At 44.9% G+C, this 21,815-nt stretch overlaps 1 protein-coding gene across 4 annotated transcripts in view; it reads right to left on the bottom strand.

The window, feature by feature from the left end:
* Positions 1-21,815, bottom strand: part of BDP1 (BDP1 general transcription factor IIIB subunit) — a 1,439,438-nt gene that overhangs the window by 410,544 nt on the left and 1,007,079 nt on the right. For 3 of the 4 annotated variants that reach the window (XM_085632357.1, XM_085632358.1, XM_085632356.1), the window contains exon 33: positions 9,094-9,177. The exons of the other annotated variant lie outside the window; for it this stretch is intronic. In XM_085632357.1, coding sequence (XP_085488483.1) covers positions 9,094-9,177 — 84 coding nt within the window. The remainder of the gene's footprint in view (positions 1-9,093; positions 9,178-21,815) is intronic. 4 annotated transcript variants of the gene reach the window in all.

Consider the following 21,815-nt stretch of genomic DNA (forward strand, 5'->3'; position numbering starts at 1 on the left):
AGTGTCTCAATGCCTCTAGACAAAGCACCACAACGCACGCCACCCTGCTTGGTGAAGTACCACATGGAAGTTGCTCTCGTGAAAAGCTGGCGAGACTTGCCCCTGACTGATGAGACAAACTCCTTGACAGCCAGTTGAATGGCATGAAGCTCTAAAAAATGTATGTGGTGATGCTGCACGAACTGGGACTGAAGGCTTCATCCAGATTACCTCTTCAGCTGTGCGACGATGCATAGGTCACCACTGTGACCTTTGAATGTCAGTTTGGTATTAGTCATCCACCACTGCAAATTCATGAATTCTCCACTGAGGTGCGGATCTCGTCCAACAAGCATTCCCCCAGTGCATTGCAAATTCCACTGAAGGGTGGGCGTGGTACTGAGCATGGGACACCAGTTGTATAAACAAGGCCAAAAGACTTAGTCTGCCTCAGAACCACTGAGGCGAGATCAGAATCTTTCACTCGAAAGCCTAATTGTCTGAGAAGGTTGGTGGTAGAGAGGCCTTGAAAGAGATTGTGTCCAAGATGACCCCACTGAAATGTATCCTCTGGGTGAGTTGCAGGTGGGGATTGGACTCATTGCTGGAGAATTCAAGGTAGATGGCAATGACATCATGCACTGCAGGTGATCCTAAACTAGCTGCTGCGAGCATGTGAAGATGGGTTGCAACCACCGAATATGACCTGTGCAAAGACTTGGAGCGCCAATGAAATGCCAAAAGGTAGAGTGGCAAATTGAAAGTTAGAGAAACACACCACAAAACAAAGATACTTCCTGTAGGAGTACAGGATCAGTACATGAAAGTAAGCATCCTGAAGGTACAGGGTAAAATCTATTACACATGGTCCAAAGCCACCAGAATTTGCGACTGAGTCACCAATGAACTTCTTATTCTGAAGGAACAAGTTACAAATTTGAGGTTCAATATCAGCCACAGGCTCTTGGTCTTTTTGAGGACCAAAAAATACCAAGAGTAAGATCTGGGCCTCTGCTCCGTTACCTGCACCAACTCGATCACCCCCTTGATGAGTAACATCAATACCTCCCTGATAAGATTCGAGCATGAACTGTTAAAACAGCATGAGAACTTAAGGTAAATAAAGCGAAGCATCCAGAAAAGGAAGGGCATAACCAACGTGGACAAGCTGCAGGACCCATTGGTATGATGAGATCAAGCACCCATGGGACTGGTAATGCTGAATCCGACTCACCCTCTTACATCCAGTAGCACACATTTGCATTAGGGTGAACTAAACAGTTTTCTTCAGCTGCAGGCTCGAAAAACAATTCCATTGTTTCTGCTGCTTTTGTCCTCTTCCATTATGAATCGTTTTCTTCTTTATAACCCCTAAAATTCTGCATGGGCTGTTGGATAGGTTGCGAAGGCTAGCACTGGCCGAAGGTGAGACCCCTGGAACAGCCCTTGAACCTTCGACATTGATGGAGGAACAGGCATGCTAGGGAGGCTAAACCCAGAGAGAGTGCAGTTGTTATTTCCTTTTTTTTCAAAAGCAGTCTACTTTCTCACCAAAAAGCTGAACTCCACCAAAGGGCATGTGCCTCAAGGAAGCCTGAACTGCTCCATAAATTCTGTGGAGCACATTCAGGCATTTGTTCAAATTATGACATTGGTTTTAAGAGTTCAGGCAACCGATTTTGTGGCATCCAGGCCAGAGAAAAGAATCTGCTTTGCTTGATTGTCGGCATCCTGAAGAACAAGTCACTTACCTTTGATAGCGCTCTTTCTTGTGGATACTCAACAAACCTCAGATTTCTCACCTAATATGAAGCAAACAGGACAAGAATGACAGAGTGTAATGCCGTAAACCTATTTGGAGGACCCACTTGTCGGCTGTAATCCTCTGCCACCATTAGAGATAATAACTATCATGCATCCTACAAGGTGGCCATGTGCCGCACAGAGCAAACTAAACGGTTGGGAAGCTGATGCAGGAGGGACAGAGGACTAGACAGTGTGTTGCCCCTGCTGGCCTTGACAATGTCAGCTGGATACCTGACCCCAGGCTAGAGATGACTGTGAGGCCTGCTACTGAGGTGGTGACCCTCAACGTGGTCTGTATGCCATACCCCTTCCAAAGCCTGAAGAAGTGTGGTATTGTTGGGGATACTGCAGCTCACGAACAAAGAGGCCAAGGGAGTCAGCTGTAGTCCCACTTTCTTTAAAGCGCAGCACTTCAATCCAAAATATGCTTTGTCTTCAAAGAGACAGGTGCCGCAAAGGGCATGTACATTAAAGACACCTGGATGTCACCTGAAAACCTTGTGGATATCATCCATGCACGGGCCGAAGCACCATGCTGGTACTGATCGTCCTGCCCAAACAATCATTAGGGTTCAGACCTGAACAGATGACGGAGCTGTCTTGCAAAGGAAAACATCATTTTCCCAAAACCCTGCACATGTTTCGATGCCGTATAAGGAGTTGTAGTAGGAAATGAGTTTGGATTCACTTTACTTGCAGATGCCTAGGCCACTAGGCAGTGAGGCATAGGAAGAGCTCAGTGAGAAATGTACGGTCACCTGGGGTGGATCTGTGCCATCTAGCCACTTGCCCATTCAGCAGGAGAAAGAGCAAGACTTTGCCCAAGTGCCATAAATGTGGCTGTGAACACCTCACTAAAAGGCAAAAGTAGCACTGTTGAAGCCTTGCCATGCTGTAGAAATGTCAAGACATTACTTTTGATTTCTTAAGATGGTAGCTGCAAGTCTAAAACTTAGGCCGCATGTCTGATCACCACAACAAATTATACCGATTCTTCTTTAGAATGAGTGGCGAGTGTTAGGGAAACACAACCCAGTGTCAGGGTAGTGTCCAAAACACTGGCCTCTTGCATATCCACAGGGAGGCTGTCGTCATCATATTAGTGGGATGCATCATTTCCATCATCTCCACTGTCATAGGCCATGTTGGCTATGATCAGAATCTGATCCAAAAGGTTTGTGGAGTGCTTGTGGGCGACTCTTTGCTAGTAGCAATGTTCTATCAGAGAGTCTGAATGAGGACGGACCAGCTGCATCAGGACTTGCACTGGATGTAATTTCAGTTGAGGTCAAATTAGATTTGATTCGGAGTCGGACAAAACAATCAGGTCCTCCTCTGGCATTGTTGTGGCAGGAACCGGTGTGGAGTTTGGGTCCAGAATTGAAGTTAGGGTGGATCCCCAACAGATCTGCACAAAGACCCTAATGGGTGAGTAGTGCACTTTACAAACCCCTGATTGATTGATCCTGTAGAACAGTGTCTCCACAATGAAGCATGTTTTGACATCAAAGGGCTCTTCTTTGGCACTGAAAAAGTATTTATGGACACTTAATACATTCTCTAAGTACAATCAGCTTTCTGATGCAGAGCACTTTGCTGCCGTACCTCTCCTACAAAACACTGGGTGTACTGTAAACATTTAGTTTCCAACAATAATTGTCAGAACCTTAAAAAGGAGAAACCCCAGGATCCTTCCTACATAAGCAAGGACAAAGAAGTGAAGCAAATAACCAATAAAAGCCAATGATAGATTCAAAACTGGTCATTAAAGGACCTGTATTAAATTTCAGTTTTTGAAGGCTGAAGCCAAACTGGGTGCATGCCACTTAGTTTCCTCATGTTTTCTTTTTACAATCACGAAGGAAAAGTATTTTTGTTTGCTGCAATTTTGGTTTCACAGGTTTATTTGGGTCTATCTGGCTAAGCTTTTAAAGCTAAACATAAAGCACTTGAGAAATTTAGTCTTTTATAGGCTAAAGTCTTATTATGCATTATAAAAGCCCATTTTATTTTATTTCTAAAATCTGCACATAGTTAGGCCTCCTCAATTATCCTATCAATGCAGGTCATATAACGGAAAATTTGGCAATCCAATTAGAGTACAGTCTTGGTGAGGCCCAAGGACACCTGTGGTAAATGGCAGTCCCCACATAGCGTGCTACCCAGCAACCACTGACAGCCCCATGAAATGGCCTCACATCACTATTTAAATTTGCGGTTTTAAGTGCATTACTCCCAATACTGTCAACTGATGCTATTAGAATACTGCTCACTTCAACTGCAAAAGATAACTTCTTATGTAATACTGATCTAAAAATTACACTGGTCCAATACGTATTATCATCATCCCACATCCCCTGAGCAGTAAGAAACGAAGTCTCAAAGCAAGCACCATTAAAAGTCTGGGTACGGGAGCAGGGGGGCATGGCTTTGCACTGGCCCAAGATGGCAGGTTTTTAATTTTGCTCCACTGGTCTGTACAATGATCATCTGCGTAATACTGCTCTGCCGCTTCTTTTCCAGAGACATCAGGATGTAAATACTCCGGAGACAAGCCTGCTCTCAGGGAATGTGGCTGAGACCCACTGCAGTGCCTGACAGACGAGAGCCAGAGGAGGACCCCTTGGACGGGGCCCGTGCCACCAGACTGCTGACTGCGGCCCCTTGCTCCTAGGATGTGATGCCGCTGCTGTTCTCAATCTCGGAGTGGCAGACTTTTCGGGGCTGTGCCAGAGTGGTCGGAGCTGGGACACTGGGCTGGGGTGGGCGCTGGATGTGACGGCTGTGATAGGCAGGGCAATTCGGTTTAAAGTGCGCATGTCTTTTTGGCATGCCGTCTTGCGCATGTCTTTTTGGCATGCCGTCTTAAGCATTACTTATGCTATGTTATATCCCACTAAGCTGCCCTTCTCCTGGAAGGGTAAACCTAAGCTATTTACTGACATCTGTGCAACACTAGCCGTTTTGCATAAGGTGCGCTCTCCTTCACAGAGACCCTCAACCCCTTGTGAAGTTGCTGGCAATAACTTGTCCCTAGATGAAGTTGAATGTCTCATTGTAATCGTTAACTGTTATCATGTGTGATGTAGGGGCTTGATTTGTTGCCGCCTCTTCACAACTCTCCAGTTATTCTGAGATGTTCGCTATATCCCGATAATATACTGATCATGTTTCTTCTCCTGATGCTCATTTGTTGGTGATGGTTTGCCGGGTCCGATTTCCATGTTTTGCCGCTGAGTATAAATAGGATTGTTGGACACTTGCTCAACGTGCTGGCAGACTGCCATTTTTTGTACTAGTGCTCTGGCCGCCCCCTGCTTTTGGCCTTTATCTGTTATGTTTGCTAAACTTTGGTATGTCCTCCATGTTTTTTTTTTTCCAATTATCATTGTCTTCTATGTTTGGGATTGTCACTAGCAGATTGGGTCCTGGTGTGGGCGGGTTGGGGGGAATGGATGGGGAGGGGTGTTATAATGCTCAGTTTTTGAAGCATTTTGACATGAGCATCACTATTACTGTAAAATATCTTGTTTTCTTTTACTTTATGGTACACGCATGTTATCCCAGAGCTATACCCTTAAGGTTCGTCACTTGGAACTTCTGGGGCCTTAACAATGCTAGAAAATGCAGGCGCATTTAGTGCTTGGTAAAGAACCCAAACCCCTTGCTACATGGGGCCCTTACCAATACTTTGTATCTTACTCCTCCTACTCGCCATTATTATTAGGAAACGGTTCCTTTTCGCCATCTTCGCACTATTGCTGACCCTAATGGGCGAAACCTGGTGGTGCAGGGTCTCACTGGATACACACACATTACTTTACTCAATACCTATGGTCCCACTGTAGATATCTTTCTAGCTGTGCTCAAACAGTGCATGGCACTCAACCCACACTTGCTTATCTAGGGGGAGGGGGGTGGGGAGAATCATAACTTGGTACTAGATAAAGATTTGGATTGCTCTGACCGCCATGAACGATGCCTCAACAAGACTCTCAGAGCCCTTTGCTTCTGCCATGGAAGAGCTTGACCTATCTGATCTATGGCAGGCGAGATGTGGCACAACCTGAAAATATACTTTTTACTCTACTGTTCACAACACTTCCTCAAGGCTTGACTTTTGGGTGTGATCACGGGACATAATGGGATGGACACTTTCCAACCACTCTCCGGTGATATTGTATTTAGATTTGCCAAGCGAGTGGGCACAGACACATTTAGCTGAAAAACTTTTTAGATTATGCCTTTGTGGAGGAAATCCGTGGTGCCATTGGGGACTATTTTGCATTAAATAAGGACTCAGTGGCATCACTTACCACATTTTGGTCAGCTTTGAAGGCAGTTATCCGAGGAGCGTGTCTTGCTAAGAGTTACTGCATCTTCAAGTCTATCCGGGGTAGGCTGACTAGGCTGGAGCAGAACCTTCATGCCCTAGAACAACAATATGAGGAAACCAGGGACCCTAATCTCTTGGCCCCACTGCGCTCGCTTCTGGCAAAGTTTCAAGACGAGGCTGATCAGGAGGTAAAATTCTTAGGTAAATATTCGCTGGCAGGCAGATAAGGAGAGGGCAACATGCTCAAGGCACACTTTAGCCATGTTGATTAAGCCTAGGTGGGCTGCCAATCATGTCTATGGTCTAGATACAACTGATGGGCTTTCTATACATGCGCCTAAGGATATAATGAGTGAGTTTGTCACTTTCTATCAATGCCTGTATGCCCCGCAGTCGGTGGCAGGTCCCACTGACATATCAGCTTACCTAGACAGAGTGACTTTGGCGTGGCTGGATCAGCCGAAGCAGGAGCTCCTACGCCAACCTCCTACGGAGACAGAGATTAGGTGTATCACATGGCAATTACACAATGGGAAGGCTCCAGGGTAGTGACGGCCTTCCCGTTGAGTTTTAGAAGGTAAAGGGGAAAGAAATGACACTCATTCTATTAGTTGTCTATGAGGAGGCATTTCAGACAGGGCAGTTGCCGTTGATGATGCAGGAGTCCAACATAATTATGCTTCCTAAGCCCGACAAGCCCCCATCTAGGTGTGAATCAGATCGTCCTTTATCAAGGTTGATGGTGAAATTCTGGTCAAGCTAATAGACTGTTACCACTGATGCCACGACTGATTAGACTTGAGCAGTCTGGATAAATTCGGGGCAGATCCACAGCGGAAATTCTCCGCTCACTCAGTGCCCTCACACATAAACTACACCCTAGCATGCCCACTGTTGCTGCATTTTTGGATGCCTCTATAAGGCGTTCAACAGTGCTGAGTGGCCTTTTTTTTTACTCATGGTGCTATCTAGACTGGGACTGGGTGGGGCCTTTGTCAAATAGGTTCAGCTTCTGTGCACTGCTCCCTTTGCCAGAATGCGTTTAAATTATGTGCTCACTGAGCTGTTCATAATCAGGTGAGGTACACAACAGGGGTGCCCGCTGTCATCTCTCCTTTTTGCTTTGAATGTTGAGCGCATGGCATGTTCTCTACGCGAGTACCACTGTTGGCGAGGAGGGAAAATGGGATTCCAATACACTCTTCTATCCATGTACGCAGATGATACCATGCTAATGGTTAAAAATCCTGCTGTCAATCTAGTTCCTAATATTGAGGAAAAAGTGGACTTTGGTCGCTGGTCTGGTCTTCAGATCAGTTGGAATAAATCTATTAGGGTCCCTCTCACTAGCTCTACTACTCGTCCACACATATCAAGTATATGTTTTTTCTTTTTACCATACGGATATCCCGGTTATTCGTATGGAAAATTAAAGCCGCTACATGGAGACCCTGAAATCCCATTTAGATTGTTAGATTACTCTGCCACTCTCTTTGGCGAGCAGGGTGGCTTTAATGAAAATGATTGTCTTGCCAAAATTCCTTTATTTATTTCAGAACATCCCCATCCCCTTGAACAAGGCCTTTTTTGGTCAGCTGTGCTCCCTTATGATTAAAGTAGCGTGGGCAGGCTGACAGCTGGGAATGGGATAGCACATAATACAGCTCCTTTACCACTAAGAGGGCTTTGCAGCCCCCAACTTCGAAGTGCATAATTAGTGGCAATGGTGCAAATCATTCATCATTGGTTTCATAACAGCAGGCTTGCCCCACATGTTGTCATAGAATGTGGCATGATTTCTCCCACTCCACTTTCTGTGGCCCCTTTTGAGCCGCTGTCAAGACCTTCCCAGGACATTCACACTGTTCGATGTACTGTTTAAGCCTGGAATAGACTCTCTGTACTCTGTGGTGTTCGTGCCCCATACTCGCATCAATACCTATTAAATAGTGCTGTTGGTCATGGTTTAACCATGCCCCAGAGCCTCTACTGTCTCTTGAAAAAAAACACATCAAAACAATGTGTGATTTTTTTATAGATCATAAGTTCAAATCATAATGTGAAAATCTAGGTGACTCGTATGCTACACTGTTTGAAGTTCCTGTCGTATGGTGGGACCTCACTTGCTGTTCATTACCATTTTTCTACATTCCCAGATGAACCCCCTGTTTGGCCTGGTCTGACTGTACTGCTCTCCATTTAGGCTTATCACAAGATTGTATGTTGCAGTGATGGATAACATGGTCACTGAGTTCCCCTAGGCCCGGGTGGCGTGGGAGAGGGATCTCGGCCATGATATATTTGACAACCAGTGGTAATATTGTTGTCAACAGACCAAAAACGTGTTCCTACTGGTAGGTACCACCTTATACATTACAAATGTCTGGTGCGGGCCTATCTCTCACCTACAGTTATTGCCCGTTACTATCACACTGAAGAATTATGTATACCTGTGTACCACCATATGATCATTTTATGTTGGGTGTTATGCTATGTATTACTGTGCCTCTGATGAACCTCTGCACTACTGTCATATCTCGACTGAATCTGCATGTACTATGTGATTGCTCATGATCTGACAATTTCTTTATTTACCATGTCATATGCTGTTCTGCTGCAGTGATGACTTCAGTTTGTTTTCATGACAACTTGAATAAATAAATCAATACATTTGAATGCTTAATAAAACCACCTTGATTAAATGTAGAAAAATATAACACACAAACATTGAAGCTGTTAAACAGTTCTTAAGTACTAATTACTAGATATAGTGGAATACATGATATTGGGACTGGTTTTAGAAGGCATCAAGAAGAACCTACCTACAATGACCCAACAATGTTGGTTGTCCCAACATTTGCACTACATGTTCTAGTTCCATAAACTCTGCTAAAGCTATGTATGGAGGAACAAATACAATTTAAAAGTGTGCTTTGTTTTATTAAAAAAATAGTAAAGAATGCTGACCATACCCTGTGTGCTCAACCTGGCCTGTAATGCTGGGTCTCCAATTGCAAGTAACGCGAGGGCTGCTTCGGTGCTCACATCAACAGTCTCTGCAACAGATACAGGCAGTACTTTATGAGAAAGTTCGCACCTAAATTACATTTTTCTGAATCAGTGACTATAACTTTCACAAAATAACGACTGACTTGTAACAGCGCCAGTTAGTTCAATGCATATTTCTCCATCTTTAATGTGTTTTAATGTTGCAACACCTGGTACCTGGGCCCTTATTCTTGAACGTGAAGAGTTCAAATTTCAATTTTTTTTTTTTTTTTTAACAGTTCCACCTCCTGCTGGAATGCTGCATATTCTTCGGTATTAGTGCAAGTAAAACAGCTATAGTTATTGGAAGCTAGGTCCCTTGCAATAGGGCTTCTCAAAGTATCTGGTAAGGCCAGTGGTGTAACAACCTGATGCCTGTCCCGCAAATTTCGTGAGTGGCCCATATCTCATAGAAATTCAAAGGCCTGAATTGGGGGGCAGGGAGCTCCCCTGCACAACAGGGGCCTGCTTTACACTACTGGCTAAGGCACATTTTAAGGCATTTGAAAATCTTAAGATGTGAGCAAAGGCATTTACTTTAAGCACTACGAACCTTACCTCGAGTGTGTTAGCCTCTACTAACTGTCTGCATGATTCATAGAACCCATCTTATAAATCTGTATGATAATGCTCCCTTACCATGAGTGAGCATAAATACAATATTAATACAGATTCGTAATGATTTCAAAAAAATAACGCAAAATACCATGAGAGAGTCTGAAAATAACTGGAATGCTTTTAGGACCCTCTACCTGTGAAAACTTAAACTCACTTATAATAGTTGAAGATTTAATCAATATATATCAGCTAACAGAAAAAGGAGTCATCCTAATCTTACATTCATTATCACAATCCATGTTTGGGGATTAGGAGTCAAAAAAGTGATCCTTCTGAGTTGATGAGGTGAGCTGAAGACACAAAATGTGTGCATCTTTGAAACAGGAAAAATAGTGTTTAGAGATCAGCTATACTCCAAATCATGCTTTCAATTTAAGACTGAATAGGGATTTATCAGGTCTGACCCTGCTATAGGGGCAAGTAGGGTACCTATTACTAGACCTGGGCGGTGAACCCCGCTCCATTCGAGGAGTTTGCAGAGTTTTTGCACTCCGTGGAGTTCACTGCGTACAGGAAACTCCACTCCACGCAATGCAGCGGAGATTTTTCCTCACTCGCGCTCGCTAATGGTAAGTTGGGGAGCGCGAGCTGCCGCTCAGGTAGAATTTCTACTCGAGTGGCAGGAATTTCAATGTGAACAGCAGTTCGTACTACACTCTGCCACCTGCCGAACTCCACAGAGTTTTGTCACTTTGCGGAGTTCCGCATAGCACAAACTCGCCCAGGCCTAGCTGTTACCCAGTCTATAGTCTTCATAGCAGTGACAGTTGTCATTGTAAGAATTAGCGCCGCGCAACGTAGACCTACTGAATCTTCTCAAATACTGTACGGCATTACCAGTCGAATTCTTGAGCAGCAGAGCAGAGGTGATGCCCATTTCCTAACATGTCAATCTAATTTGTCCCTTTTGTATTATTTTGTGCAATGATTACATCAATGCCTCTCATCCTAAGATTACCTTGTTGTTGCAAAACAAGCATTTTTATTATGAAAGGTTACCAACATTTGAGTCAATCAAATTGATCCCTGGAATCTTTTTAAGAACAGTCACATGAGCAAAAGTTCCCCTACTCAAGACTGGACCTCTACATTTTGAACACAAAACATCTGAAAATATCAGCTCGGTTGGCTTTTGAGGAAATGCTTTCAAAGGTTGTTCACTTTGGTAGGAACATTCCTTCTGAACTCATATGGTTTAATCTTGTATCTCGATATTCAGGGAAAGATAGCTTCTTATCAAAGGCAAGACATAGCAGCATCTGTGTCAAAGTTATATTTTTGGCAGCATCATTCAAATTATTTTTTTAATAAACTTTATTTAATATTTTATGCAATAACACAAATCGGGTGTGCAATCAATGCCAGTGAAGATAAGACATATAATAATAAAGTATTGTGGTGCGGCGCGAGGGATTAGCACACTGCAGCCCCCCCACCCTCCAACGGCAAACATTTAACAAGCATAATAAACATTTATTCCCCTTCATCTACTTCAGATCCAGCCTGGCTGTCCCCCAAGTGCTGCGTTTGGGACCTAGTCTGCAGGTCATTGGAAAGTAAACCATGACAAAGTTCTCTCCAGAGTCTTAAATCGTCATCTGTGTGGCTGCTCCTCACATGTACCTCCTCTGCTAATGTCCATTTGCGCACAGCTCTTATCCAAGCCGAGACCTCTGGTGGACGCACCCACACAATTGCTATTCTACTCCTTGCTAGGACATGAGCAACTGTTAAAGTTTGTATGCTATCTTGTTCTGCTTTTTGAGCTTCCGTATTAAGCCCAAAAGGCAGTGTGAGGGTGTCAGCTGCACTCGCCCATTCAAGCTCCCCCTAATCTGCTCAACTACCTCCGTCCAAAAGCTACTGACTTCAGGGCATTCCCACGCCAGGTGCATAAAATTGACGCCCTTTTTATGTCACCGAGGGTAGGAGTTGGGTCTGTCAGGGGCCATGCGATGTAGTCTCTCTGGGGTCATGTAGGTGCAGTGCATGTAATTATAGTGAATTAATTAAAAACTGGCATTGCAGGAGACTGTTCTTGTGAGTTGACCCACAGCCCTCTAGTCCTTATCCTCCTGTGGCGCCCCCAGATCAGCACTCCAGGTGGTAACCACCACAGTGGGAGGGGCACTGGCGTCCTTCCTCATGGCCCTATATAGTAATGAAACCAGCATCACAGGTGAGTATGATGTCCGGTGTCTGCGCGAACTGCGGGATCGCTGGGTACATGGGCCATATTTCTTTGAATATATTAACTAAAGCGGCATATTGGATGCATTGTCCCTGCCCCAAATCAAAGACATCACATGCTTGTTCAAACTTAATAAAGCTTTCGCTAGCCGCTAAAACTTTACACAGTATTTTTACATCTGAATTTATCAGGGTCAGGGGTCGATCTGAGGAGGGGTCCTGATCATTCAACCCTGGCTTGAGAAGCATAATAAGTTTTTAATTGGGCATTGACGGGGGTAACACTCTGGCTCTCGAATGCCTCTTCATATACTTGTAACAACGGCTGCAGGAGCTGAGCAGAGTAGGCCTGCAGGAAGGCCACTGGGAACCCATCTGCCCCAGGGACCTTGGCGCCCGGCATTGCCAGAAGCGCTTCCTGCATTTCCTCCACTGTGATCTTAGCGTCCAATTCCTCAACTGCGGAGGGCAAGAGCTGCTGAAGTGCCAATCCCTCGACCACGGGAACATACCGTTCAGCCACAATCACAGGCTCTGCGGTATAAAACTTCTGTAAGTGATGCTGGAACACCTCGAGTATCCTGGCCCTAGTATACTCGAGCTTCCCTCCTTCGGCCAATAATACAGTAATAGAAGGGGGCACCCGCTCTCTACGAATAATCCAAGCCAGCAGACGGCCCGATTCATCACCCTCTGCATGTAGTCATTGGCGATAGCGTGTCAGGGAGTATTTATCCAGCCTAGCCCAAATGTCAGCTATACATTAACATTGTTTCCTTTCCATCTGGCCCACCCCAGTGTCGGATAAGCTCCTTGTCAACTAAGGCTTTCCTCTTTATGTCCAATTCTCCTTGTAGCTGTAGCCTTACCCCACACACCAATCCCATGCTAGCCCCACGTGTCACTGCCTTCAAGGCTTCCCACTCAGTGGGCCTCCTGGTGGCACCCACCCAGTTCGTTGACAAATAGTCTGCTACTGTCTTGGATAACGTGTATTTCCCCTCAGCATCCTCGAGCAAATCAGGAGGAAATCTCCAACGAATAGGGCGCAGTATAGGCGATCCCCAAACATCAGACAGGGGTCGGACAGAAAGCACACATCAACCTCTGGAAAGGCCAGCACTCCCGACACCAGGACTCTGACCAACCTGCTTTGTGTCCTGTGGGTACGAGAATGACATGTGTAGAGTGGAAGTGTAGGATGAGTATCCTTCCACACAACATGAGCTCCCAGATCTTGCAAGACCTTTCTAAACATCTCAGACATTTTAGGTTTTGTTCCAGCCCTGGGGAGGATGTCTATCGAGGTCGGAGTCTAGTACGCAGTTAAAGTCGCCCATCCATATAAATGGGACGTCTAATTTGTTGGACAGTAGTTCCTGTATAACCTGAAAGACCGTGGGGTCGTCCGTGTTGAGTGCGTATATATACATCTAATATCTAATTACATATCAGCCATTCACATCAAATTCGCTATATGTCGGTGTAAATGGTATGCCTGGTGCCACCCAGATCTTAGTGCCCCTGGCGTATGTAGAATAAGAGGAATGGTGAATCTGACCACGCCACTGGCTACTCTAGCAGCACCGCTGTCGTCCAGGTGAGTTTCCTGAAGGCAAGCGATTAATATGTGGTGGTGTTTGAGAAAGGTTAATACTCTGTCTTTTGGTACACGTGCCCAGACCCCGAATGTTCCAAGTCAGAAATCAATACTCAGCCCCCCCCATCCAAAACGTTGTCATCACTTCTGCCAACCCCGACCCCCACCCACACATAAAAAGGTCACAGAGATGCAAATCTTCATAACAGACCACAACCATAATACTTAAAAAAACAATCCCCCTAGCCCCGTACCCCCTCCCATGGACATGCGTTGAACAATTATGGCAAAAATGTCCACCACATTGTCGTGCCAAGTCTCACGCATCTCACTGTAAGGCTCAACTAGGTCAAAAACACACACGTGCCACCCTGAGTGACGAAATCTGGTCCCACTGCCCCTACTCCCACCAATTATGCCTAAACAGATAAAGTGACCCACAGTACAATTATGTGCATCTCCGTAACTACCACATCATCTGAATTCCAATTAAGTTCTATATGAACCAGGACCTGCCCCATCAATCAAATGTAACATTTCGACATAAGCATAATGTACATACAGTCTGCAGGGTCTAGTAACCAACACAGTGTGGGGAGCAGCTCAGGTTTCACATTTTAGTTTTTTACAGTTCACCTGAGGCCTCTCCCTCCTGTTCGAGCAGGGACTCCGGTACCACGTCAACTGATGCATCCAGCAATGAAGACTAAATAGCAAGTTTCGAGGTAGCTGCCTTCCCCTCAGCCTCTAATGCAGACAGGATGTCGGAGTTCAGCTGAAGCGTTCCATCGCTCCCAACAGTGATCCGTTTGTCATCGCCAGAGCCCGCAGCTCCCCAGCCCCCTCCCCCGGTTGCGTCCCGACGAGGCCTGGACCCTCATTGCTTGGTATCCGAGGCTCCCGCTGTGGTAGGGCCTCCCATCTAATTCTCATCCCATCCTAGACCACCTCAGGGCTCTCAAAGAAGTGGGCCTTGCCTTCACCAGAACCTTCAGTTTCGCTGGGTATAACAGCATGTATTGTAGGTCCAAGTCTCTCTTAGCTTCCTTTTTACTACTGAAAACGATTTCCTCTGTTCCTACACCAGCTTGGTGTAATCGTATATATTGAAATATTGCTGCTTTCGAGCTGGATATATTGCTTCTCTCTAGCAGCGCTGAGAATGCAGTCTCTGTAATTCAGGATTTGGGTAATTAACGCCCATGGGGGGGGGGGGGGGGGGGTGTACCCGGGGAGCGGCGGGTGCACCAGAGCCCTGTGGGCTCTCTCAATGGTGAACATGTCTGACGGGTCCGAGGGACTGAACTGGGTTTTGACCCACTGTTCCAGAAATTGCTCTGCCACCCTGCCCTCCTCCCTCTCCGGGAAGCCCAGTACACAAATGTTGCTAGGCCTGGAGCACCCCTCAGCATCCTCGGCATGGTGCTACAGAGCTTGAGTTGTGGTGGATAACGGTGTTACTTGTTTTTTCAAGGCAGAGACCTCTCCCTTCAGGCCCAAAACATCCTCCTCTACAGCCGTGACTTTATTTGCGACTTTACAGAGGTCCCCCACAGCAAATTTACATTGATGGAGTCTCATCATTCAAATTCAGCTTCATTCTCCCCTCTTGTATGCAGAGGTGTAAATGTTTTCACTTGAGGATTCACAGTAGAATGAGTAAAAATACGATAACAGGCAATTGTAGAAATCATTTTAGCATGACTTAATTTTAGTAATGCAACATGTTATTTTATTTGTGATGTGCCTTTTCTTTTTTTTTTATTAACATCTGGTCATTTCATGTTATAAGGACTTTTTAACTGGATTGCTCTTCTTAATACTTTTTTTTTTTTTTTTTACAGCAGGCTCATTGATTCCGCTTTGCTACTTTTGTTCTACCCAACAATTAAATGTCTGCAATATCAGTTTTGTGTTCAAAACAAGAATAAGGCAAAAGCTGATAATAATCGTCTAACCAGGATGATACCAAAAAACCTCTTATAGTGGCTTTTCATTGGCTTTATCTAGTACTTCATTCTGCATCAAGGGTGGCTATTGGTAACGGTGGACTTTTTCCCCAGACTTTATCTGCAATCCTGTGTTAGAGACTTTAATATGGCAGTAAGGTGACAATGAATGAAAGTGAACTATTACATAAGATCATTTTACAATATATGCTCCAATGTAATCTGCCTAATAGCCATGATCTATGGAACTGGTAGAGGTTCTTGTGTCATGATCTGATCTACATCTAACAATGAAGTAGACTAAAGGGGATGGCTAACAATCAAATTAATCACTTCATTTCTGATCGGCAGTCCTTCATTAAATGGAGTGCTGACCAGGGGCATGGCTTGGCCAGCGAACGAAATTCCCGTCTAGATACAGCAATCCTCCACCCAAAGAGACATAAGGCCTTGGAAATATTGTTGTGGCAATGTTAATCACAGAAAAAGACCAGAGCTGTGCCTAAAAGGAACGGGGGAGCCTGCGTCAGATGAAAAAATGCAGCTTTTAATGATACAGAGCGCGTGCAGGCTTGGGAAGGCTGAGACAACGGCTGCAGCACTGGAGGCTCCTAGACTCTGAGCACGGAAAAGAGACACTTCTGGGGAGGCGCAGTAGTCTCAGAGTACAGCTAGCCTTGGGGCAGAGGTGCAAAGCGGGCTACACAGGAGAAAAGTAGTGAGAGGCAGGAGCAGACCCGGGCAGACCTCTGACCTTCATGTCGGGAGACACACTGACGGGGGCACCGACTAGGCCTCATGGAGCTGAGATTGCTAGTGGGAGCTCTGCTGTACTGCAGAATCTGGCCCATGACAGCTGCAGGAGGATATCAGCAGACACAGACAGCATGGATGAGGGTGGAATGGTGAAGCGGATGGAGAAACACACAAAAATGTTCCTGCATGACTGGACACAGGGTTAAGACTACACCTGCATGCATTACTGCTGCAGCCTCTCCTGAGTGGAGAGAGGGGTAAGCATCAAGTGCATGTGGCAGAGAGTAGGCCCTGCACGCCTCTAATCTGAGACTGGACACAGTGGGCCCTGGGACTGCATATGTCCACCAGATGATAAAAGGGGTGGCGGATTCCTGTGAACAGACATTCAATACAAAACTGATGACATAATGTGGCGGGGAGCCGCTACCACAGCCTGACGATACTAGAACAGCCCTGATACGTTTAGACTAACTTGGGGGGAGCTGGCATCTCTACACCATCGTGAGATGAGCCCTTTGGAAGACAAGGAGCACAAAAAGCATCTGTGGCTGGGGGAATTAACTCCCACCCTGAGTGGTGTACGACACAGTGCAAGACACTGCAAGTTTCGACTTGTAGGTAAAAGGTTCTGCAGTCCCGTCGCTGCAACTGGGAAAAATACTGACCCCAAGCAGCTAAAGCACACCAGCAAAATGCCAGACCAGGATCAGAGCGCAGTAAGCATGGGAGGTTCATGAGAGATAGACAACAACAGAGAAATTAAGTCACTCCTCATAAGCATGCAACAGTTCTCTTCTTTATAGTTCAAAAGATGGATGCACTGACCACAAGTATGGACAAGAAAGACACTTTTGTGATGGAAGTTTAGCAGATGGTATCAAGCGCTGAAGACAGCCTGGGCAGAGACAAAGAAAAATAGCCCAACATGGAAAGAGTGCTCTCTCTCTCATCAAAATCAAGAATGAAGACCTCAATGGTAGATCTCAAAGGAATAATATCCGAAATCTGGGAGTACCTGAAACAATGAATACTAGCAAAATAGAGCCATGGAATTGTGGAGGAAATGCGGACTGCTGTGTTTTTGCAGAAGACATCTCCAACACCATAATGATGCAACTTAATTTCATTTATGTGCAGGATACAGCTTTTGGCATCATACTCTGCTTAAGCTTGAGGAGGAGCCACACTCATAAGAAGCAAAGTGACAATCCAGTTAACACGCTCACACGCAGACACAGACATCACATAGTGGTTCAGGGAACGCTGGATGGGAAACACACCACAGTGGTTATCACATATGGCCCTAACACAGAGGATCCCGAGTTCTTCAATGAGCTGTGGGCCAGGTTGCGCCTAGGACGAGAATCTAGGATGGGGACTTTAGCACACAGCTTGAGCCACAGGTAGATCGCACACATGTAGCGACAAAAGGACATCTACTGGCTACAAGTTCATTACATATTTTAATTAAAGACAACAACTGCGTAGACATCTGGAGACTCAGAAATGGAGACCTTAGAGAAGGGACATTCTATTCAATCCTAAAAATATATGGCTTACCACAAGAGAAGTTCGATCCTGGACGAGCATGTGACCCATTTAGCTCGTACACTGGCAAAGTACTCACCAGCAATACTAAAGCTCAGACTCCCCGAGACACGAAAGGGACATAAAATGTGGCGGTTGTCCACAAGAACGATGTTGGATAGTGTTTTTTGAGAAGAAGTACACACTGAAATCAAACCGTATTTAATCAAGCGTCAGTAGAGAAGCAGTCCACCTTGCTGGAAGCATTCAAGGTACCCCTAAGAGGTAAGGGCAATACAAAACAGCATGGGGCTCTGAAAATGCTGCAGCACCATCTAGAAAGATTTAATAGAGAAACTAATAAACTGGAAGCAGACTTCATACTAAACAACAGCAATGTAACTCGATAGACTGTGAGAAATTGCATTGTTGGTTGACTGGGGTGTGAGGCCTGGACAAGCAAAGCCACAATACACGGCCAGGTGAACCACAAAAAGTCACTAAATGAACTTGTGTTTATCACAAAAAGCAGTCAGGCTTAACTTAGAGGCAAGGTGTAAAGTATTTATGAAGAACAAAAACAGTAAAAAAACAAGCATTGGCATAGCCAATAGGTCTCGCCTTTGGGACCTTAAAAGTATTTAGTTATGCAGCACAATATCCTTGGCGCAACAACATCAACTGTTGCATAGCTAAACACTTATAAGGTCCCAAAGGCGAGACCTATTGGCTATGCCAATGCTTGTTTTAAATGTAAATGTGGGAGCATTTGCATAATTGAAGTGCAGCCCTGATCATCTCCCTCGCGCTAGAGGGTTGCAGTTGCCAGTGTCACTGTTAGATGCAAAAGCTGCTCAGTATGGACTGTATGCAGGAGAGCTACTCACAGACAGCTGGAGTACTACCAGTAGCTCACAAGCTACTAATTGGAGACACCTGGTGTAAACACTTAGGCCTTCATTACGAGTTGCCTTGATTGTCAGTGAGTCAAAATGAATCCGAGCGAGTGAGAGTAAAAGGGACTGAAACGGAGGGACTTGATGTCTAAAAATGAATGAGTTAGAATGAGTGAGATGAGTGTTACGGAGTGTGAGTGAGAATGAGCATGAGTGAGAATGTGTGAGAGTGAGGGACAGTGAGAGTATATCTGAGTGAGAATGCGTGAGTCAGATTGAGTGAGAATAGGTGAGAATGAGTAACTGTGAGGGGAAGTGAGTGAGAAAGTATGAATGAGTAAAACTGAAGGTGACAAAGTGAGCAAGTGCAAATGAATGAGTGGGAATTACTGAGTGAAATATGAAAATGAGGACTTGAGAATATGAATAAGTGCAAGTAAGTGTGAGTGAGAAATTACGTGTGAGACAGAATAAGAATTAGTGAGGGTGAGCGCAAATGAGTGAAAGTTATTGTGTGAGAATATGTGAGTGACTGAAAATGGATAAGTGTGAGTGAGGATGAGTGTGAGTGAATGTAAGTGAGCTTGAATAAGAATGTGGTGTTAAGCTTACAAGTCTGCCATTGACCCTGGCATACTTGAAGGTAACTCTCGGCTTATAGAGGCACCCATTGCAAAGGACTCGTGCCTGCATACTAAACGTAATTCTTAGCATTACAGGCACCTGTGAATAAGTTCTGGCACTGGCACCGGTAATTTTCTGCATAATTGGCACCCTTCATAAATTTACTGGCATACTAGATGTAATTTTGGGCATATGATGCACCCTTGAAAAATGCTGGCGCTGGCATAGTTGAGGAAAATCTTGGCATGGGGGCACCCATGGCAAAATGCTGACGCTAGCACATTGGAGATGATTCTGTGCATAAGTGAGGACAATTGTGGCATGTGGCGGGGCAACCCTAACAAAATGAATGGTCATGACATAACGGGTTAGCAATAGCACATTTTGAAAAGAAAAAAGCAAGGTCAACTCTTGGAGAGCATCTAATTTCATTGGCTTGGCACACCACAAAGAGCTTGAAAATGTATTAAATGGACTATTTGACTATTTTTTTCTAAATCTTCTCGAGGGAGAACTGTCCTCAAACGTAGTTTCAAGAAGTCAGACTCGCTCATTTTGCTTGCTCGCTACCATTTAGGGTAAGTATTCCCCATCACTTTCAAAAATCATGTCAGCACCATACTTTTGGATGGATAAAAAACCCGATTTTTTTTATAATTTTTTTTTTATAATAATCATACAGTTATTTTAAACTTCAGCGATGTTAATTTCATGTCATTAGAACTAGGTTTATGTCACAACACTTCCTGGGATAGATTCAGGGTCAAAGGTGGTATGATGCCACTTACTGTGATGCCATTAAGGTGACGGGTTGTGCGTGGCCTCACTTCTGCTCCCCCAGGTATTTTGGCGAGTCCATGTTCATGCGAAACGTAACCAAGTACGCGTTTACCCTAACATTTTTATTTGCCCTAATGAGGTCAGTCTGTGCTCATGTAACGATCGCGCGCGCTGGTGATGCTGTGGGCTTCGAAAGTGACGTCCCCACCTCACCTGGGCAATAGTTCAAAGCTGAAGCTGAATGGAAATGACAGAAGCTTCCGGAACAATAGCCGCATTTAGTCCTTATTTACCAAAAGCGATAACGTGTGACATACGCAAATGAGCATACAAAGTCTAGGATGTAGTCAGCGCGCAGTTTTCCTGCTATCAAAGCACCCCATGTCTGTTCTGAGGTAGCACATCAACTCCCACGTCACTGTTGACAACAGAAAGGCCCCGCCGGGTGGGCTGCCAGCAGTGGAAACGTACACGGAAGAAGAAATCCAGTCCTTGGCCATGCTGAAACAGCTGACACAAGTGGTTCTCGGAGACGCAGCCTCCTGCTGCACAACGGCGCCTTGCCAGAGTGGTTCCATGGCTTCGTCACAAGAAAGTAAGGATGCTTCTTGAAAAGGCTTAGCATGCTGGTATCTAAGAGTAAAATAGCTCGGTAGGCCCGAAGCTTACAGGTGAGATGGATCTGTGGGCATCTTTCATGTCACAAACTTGCGTCCGGGTGAACAGACTCAGCCATTCATCTTCGTAAGGTTGTCAAAAGTTGAGCTGGACAATGACACGTGTTAGCAATCTCTGTGCAAAGCTAGCCAATCAAGAGGCTTACAAATGCAAGTATTTATATTTTAATATTTACTATTTAACGCGTTACTGAACAGAAGTAAGCGCTCTGCAAAAATAGAACATATTATTAGTATGTATGGCATGCCAGCCATCGCTGCTTTTAACCTCTAGCTTCACGCAACAAGCATCACGGCACCGGCGCTTTACTTTGAACATTAAAAGTAAAGCGCGGGTGCCGCGTTTATAGTAAAAGTAAAGAAATAGATGTTTTTTTCTATTTCTTTACTTTTGCTATAATCGCGCACCCGCGCTTTACTTTTAATGTTAAGTAAAGCGCGGGTACCGCGATTATAGCAAAAGTAAAGAAATTGATGTATTTTTCAATTTCTTTACTTTTGCGAAAGTGAAAGTGATCGAGATCGCATGGTGAAAGACAGATGGTGACTGGCTCCGCGCGTGCACACTCACGTGAACTCAAGCGCTAGGCCAGCCAGCAGCACTTAGAAAACTCATCTACTATATGTCTCTCCGAGCACAGCGCAAGGGCACTGACTCAGCGAGACCTAATAAAAACACAACACAAGATTAATACCACAGCAAATTCGAAGAATAGAGTAAAATTATATTTGACACCAAAATGACAAAAATCCTATCAGAAAACCAGAGTTATGGATTTTTAAAGTTTATAGTAAAAAGTAGTGCCTAAAAGATCAAAGCACTAACTCATAAGACAAACTCACAGGTCAAAGTCGAAAAATATGTCCGATCACGATGAATCGCAGTCCGGATACAAGAAGTGGATTGGCCCCAGTCAGCGCTTTACTTCGGACTTAAAAGAAATTTCATGAAAAATGTTCTGAGATGGTTAAGTTCAGCCTGGCAAGGCTGCAGGACATGCCTGAATAGGGAGCGCCATCATCAGG

Source organism: Triturus cristatus, chromosome 2_1, assembly GCF_964204655.1.
Source record: "Triturus cristatus chromosome 2_1, aTriCri1.1, whole genome shotgun sequence".
Lineage (NCBI taxonomy): Eukaryota > Metazoa > Chordata > Amphibia > Caudata > Salamandridae > Triturus > Triturus cristatus.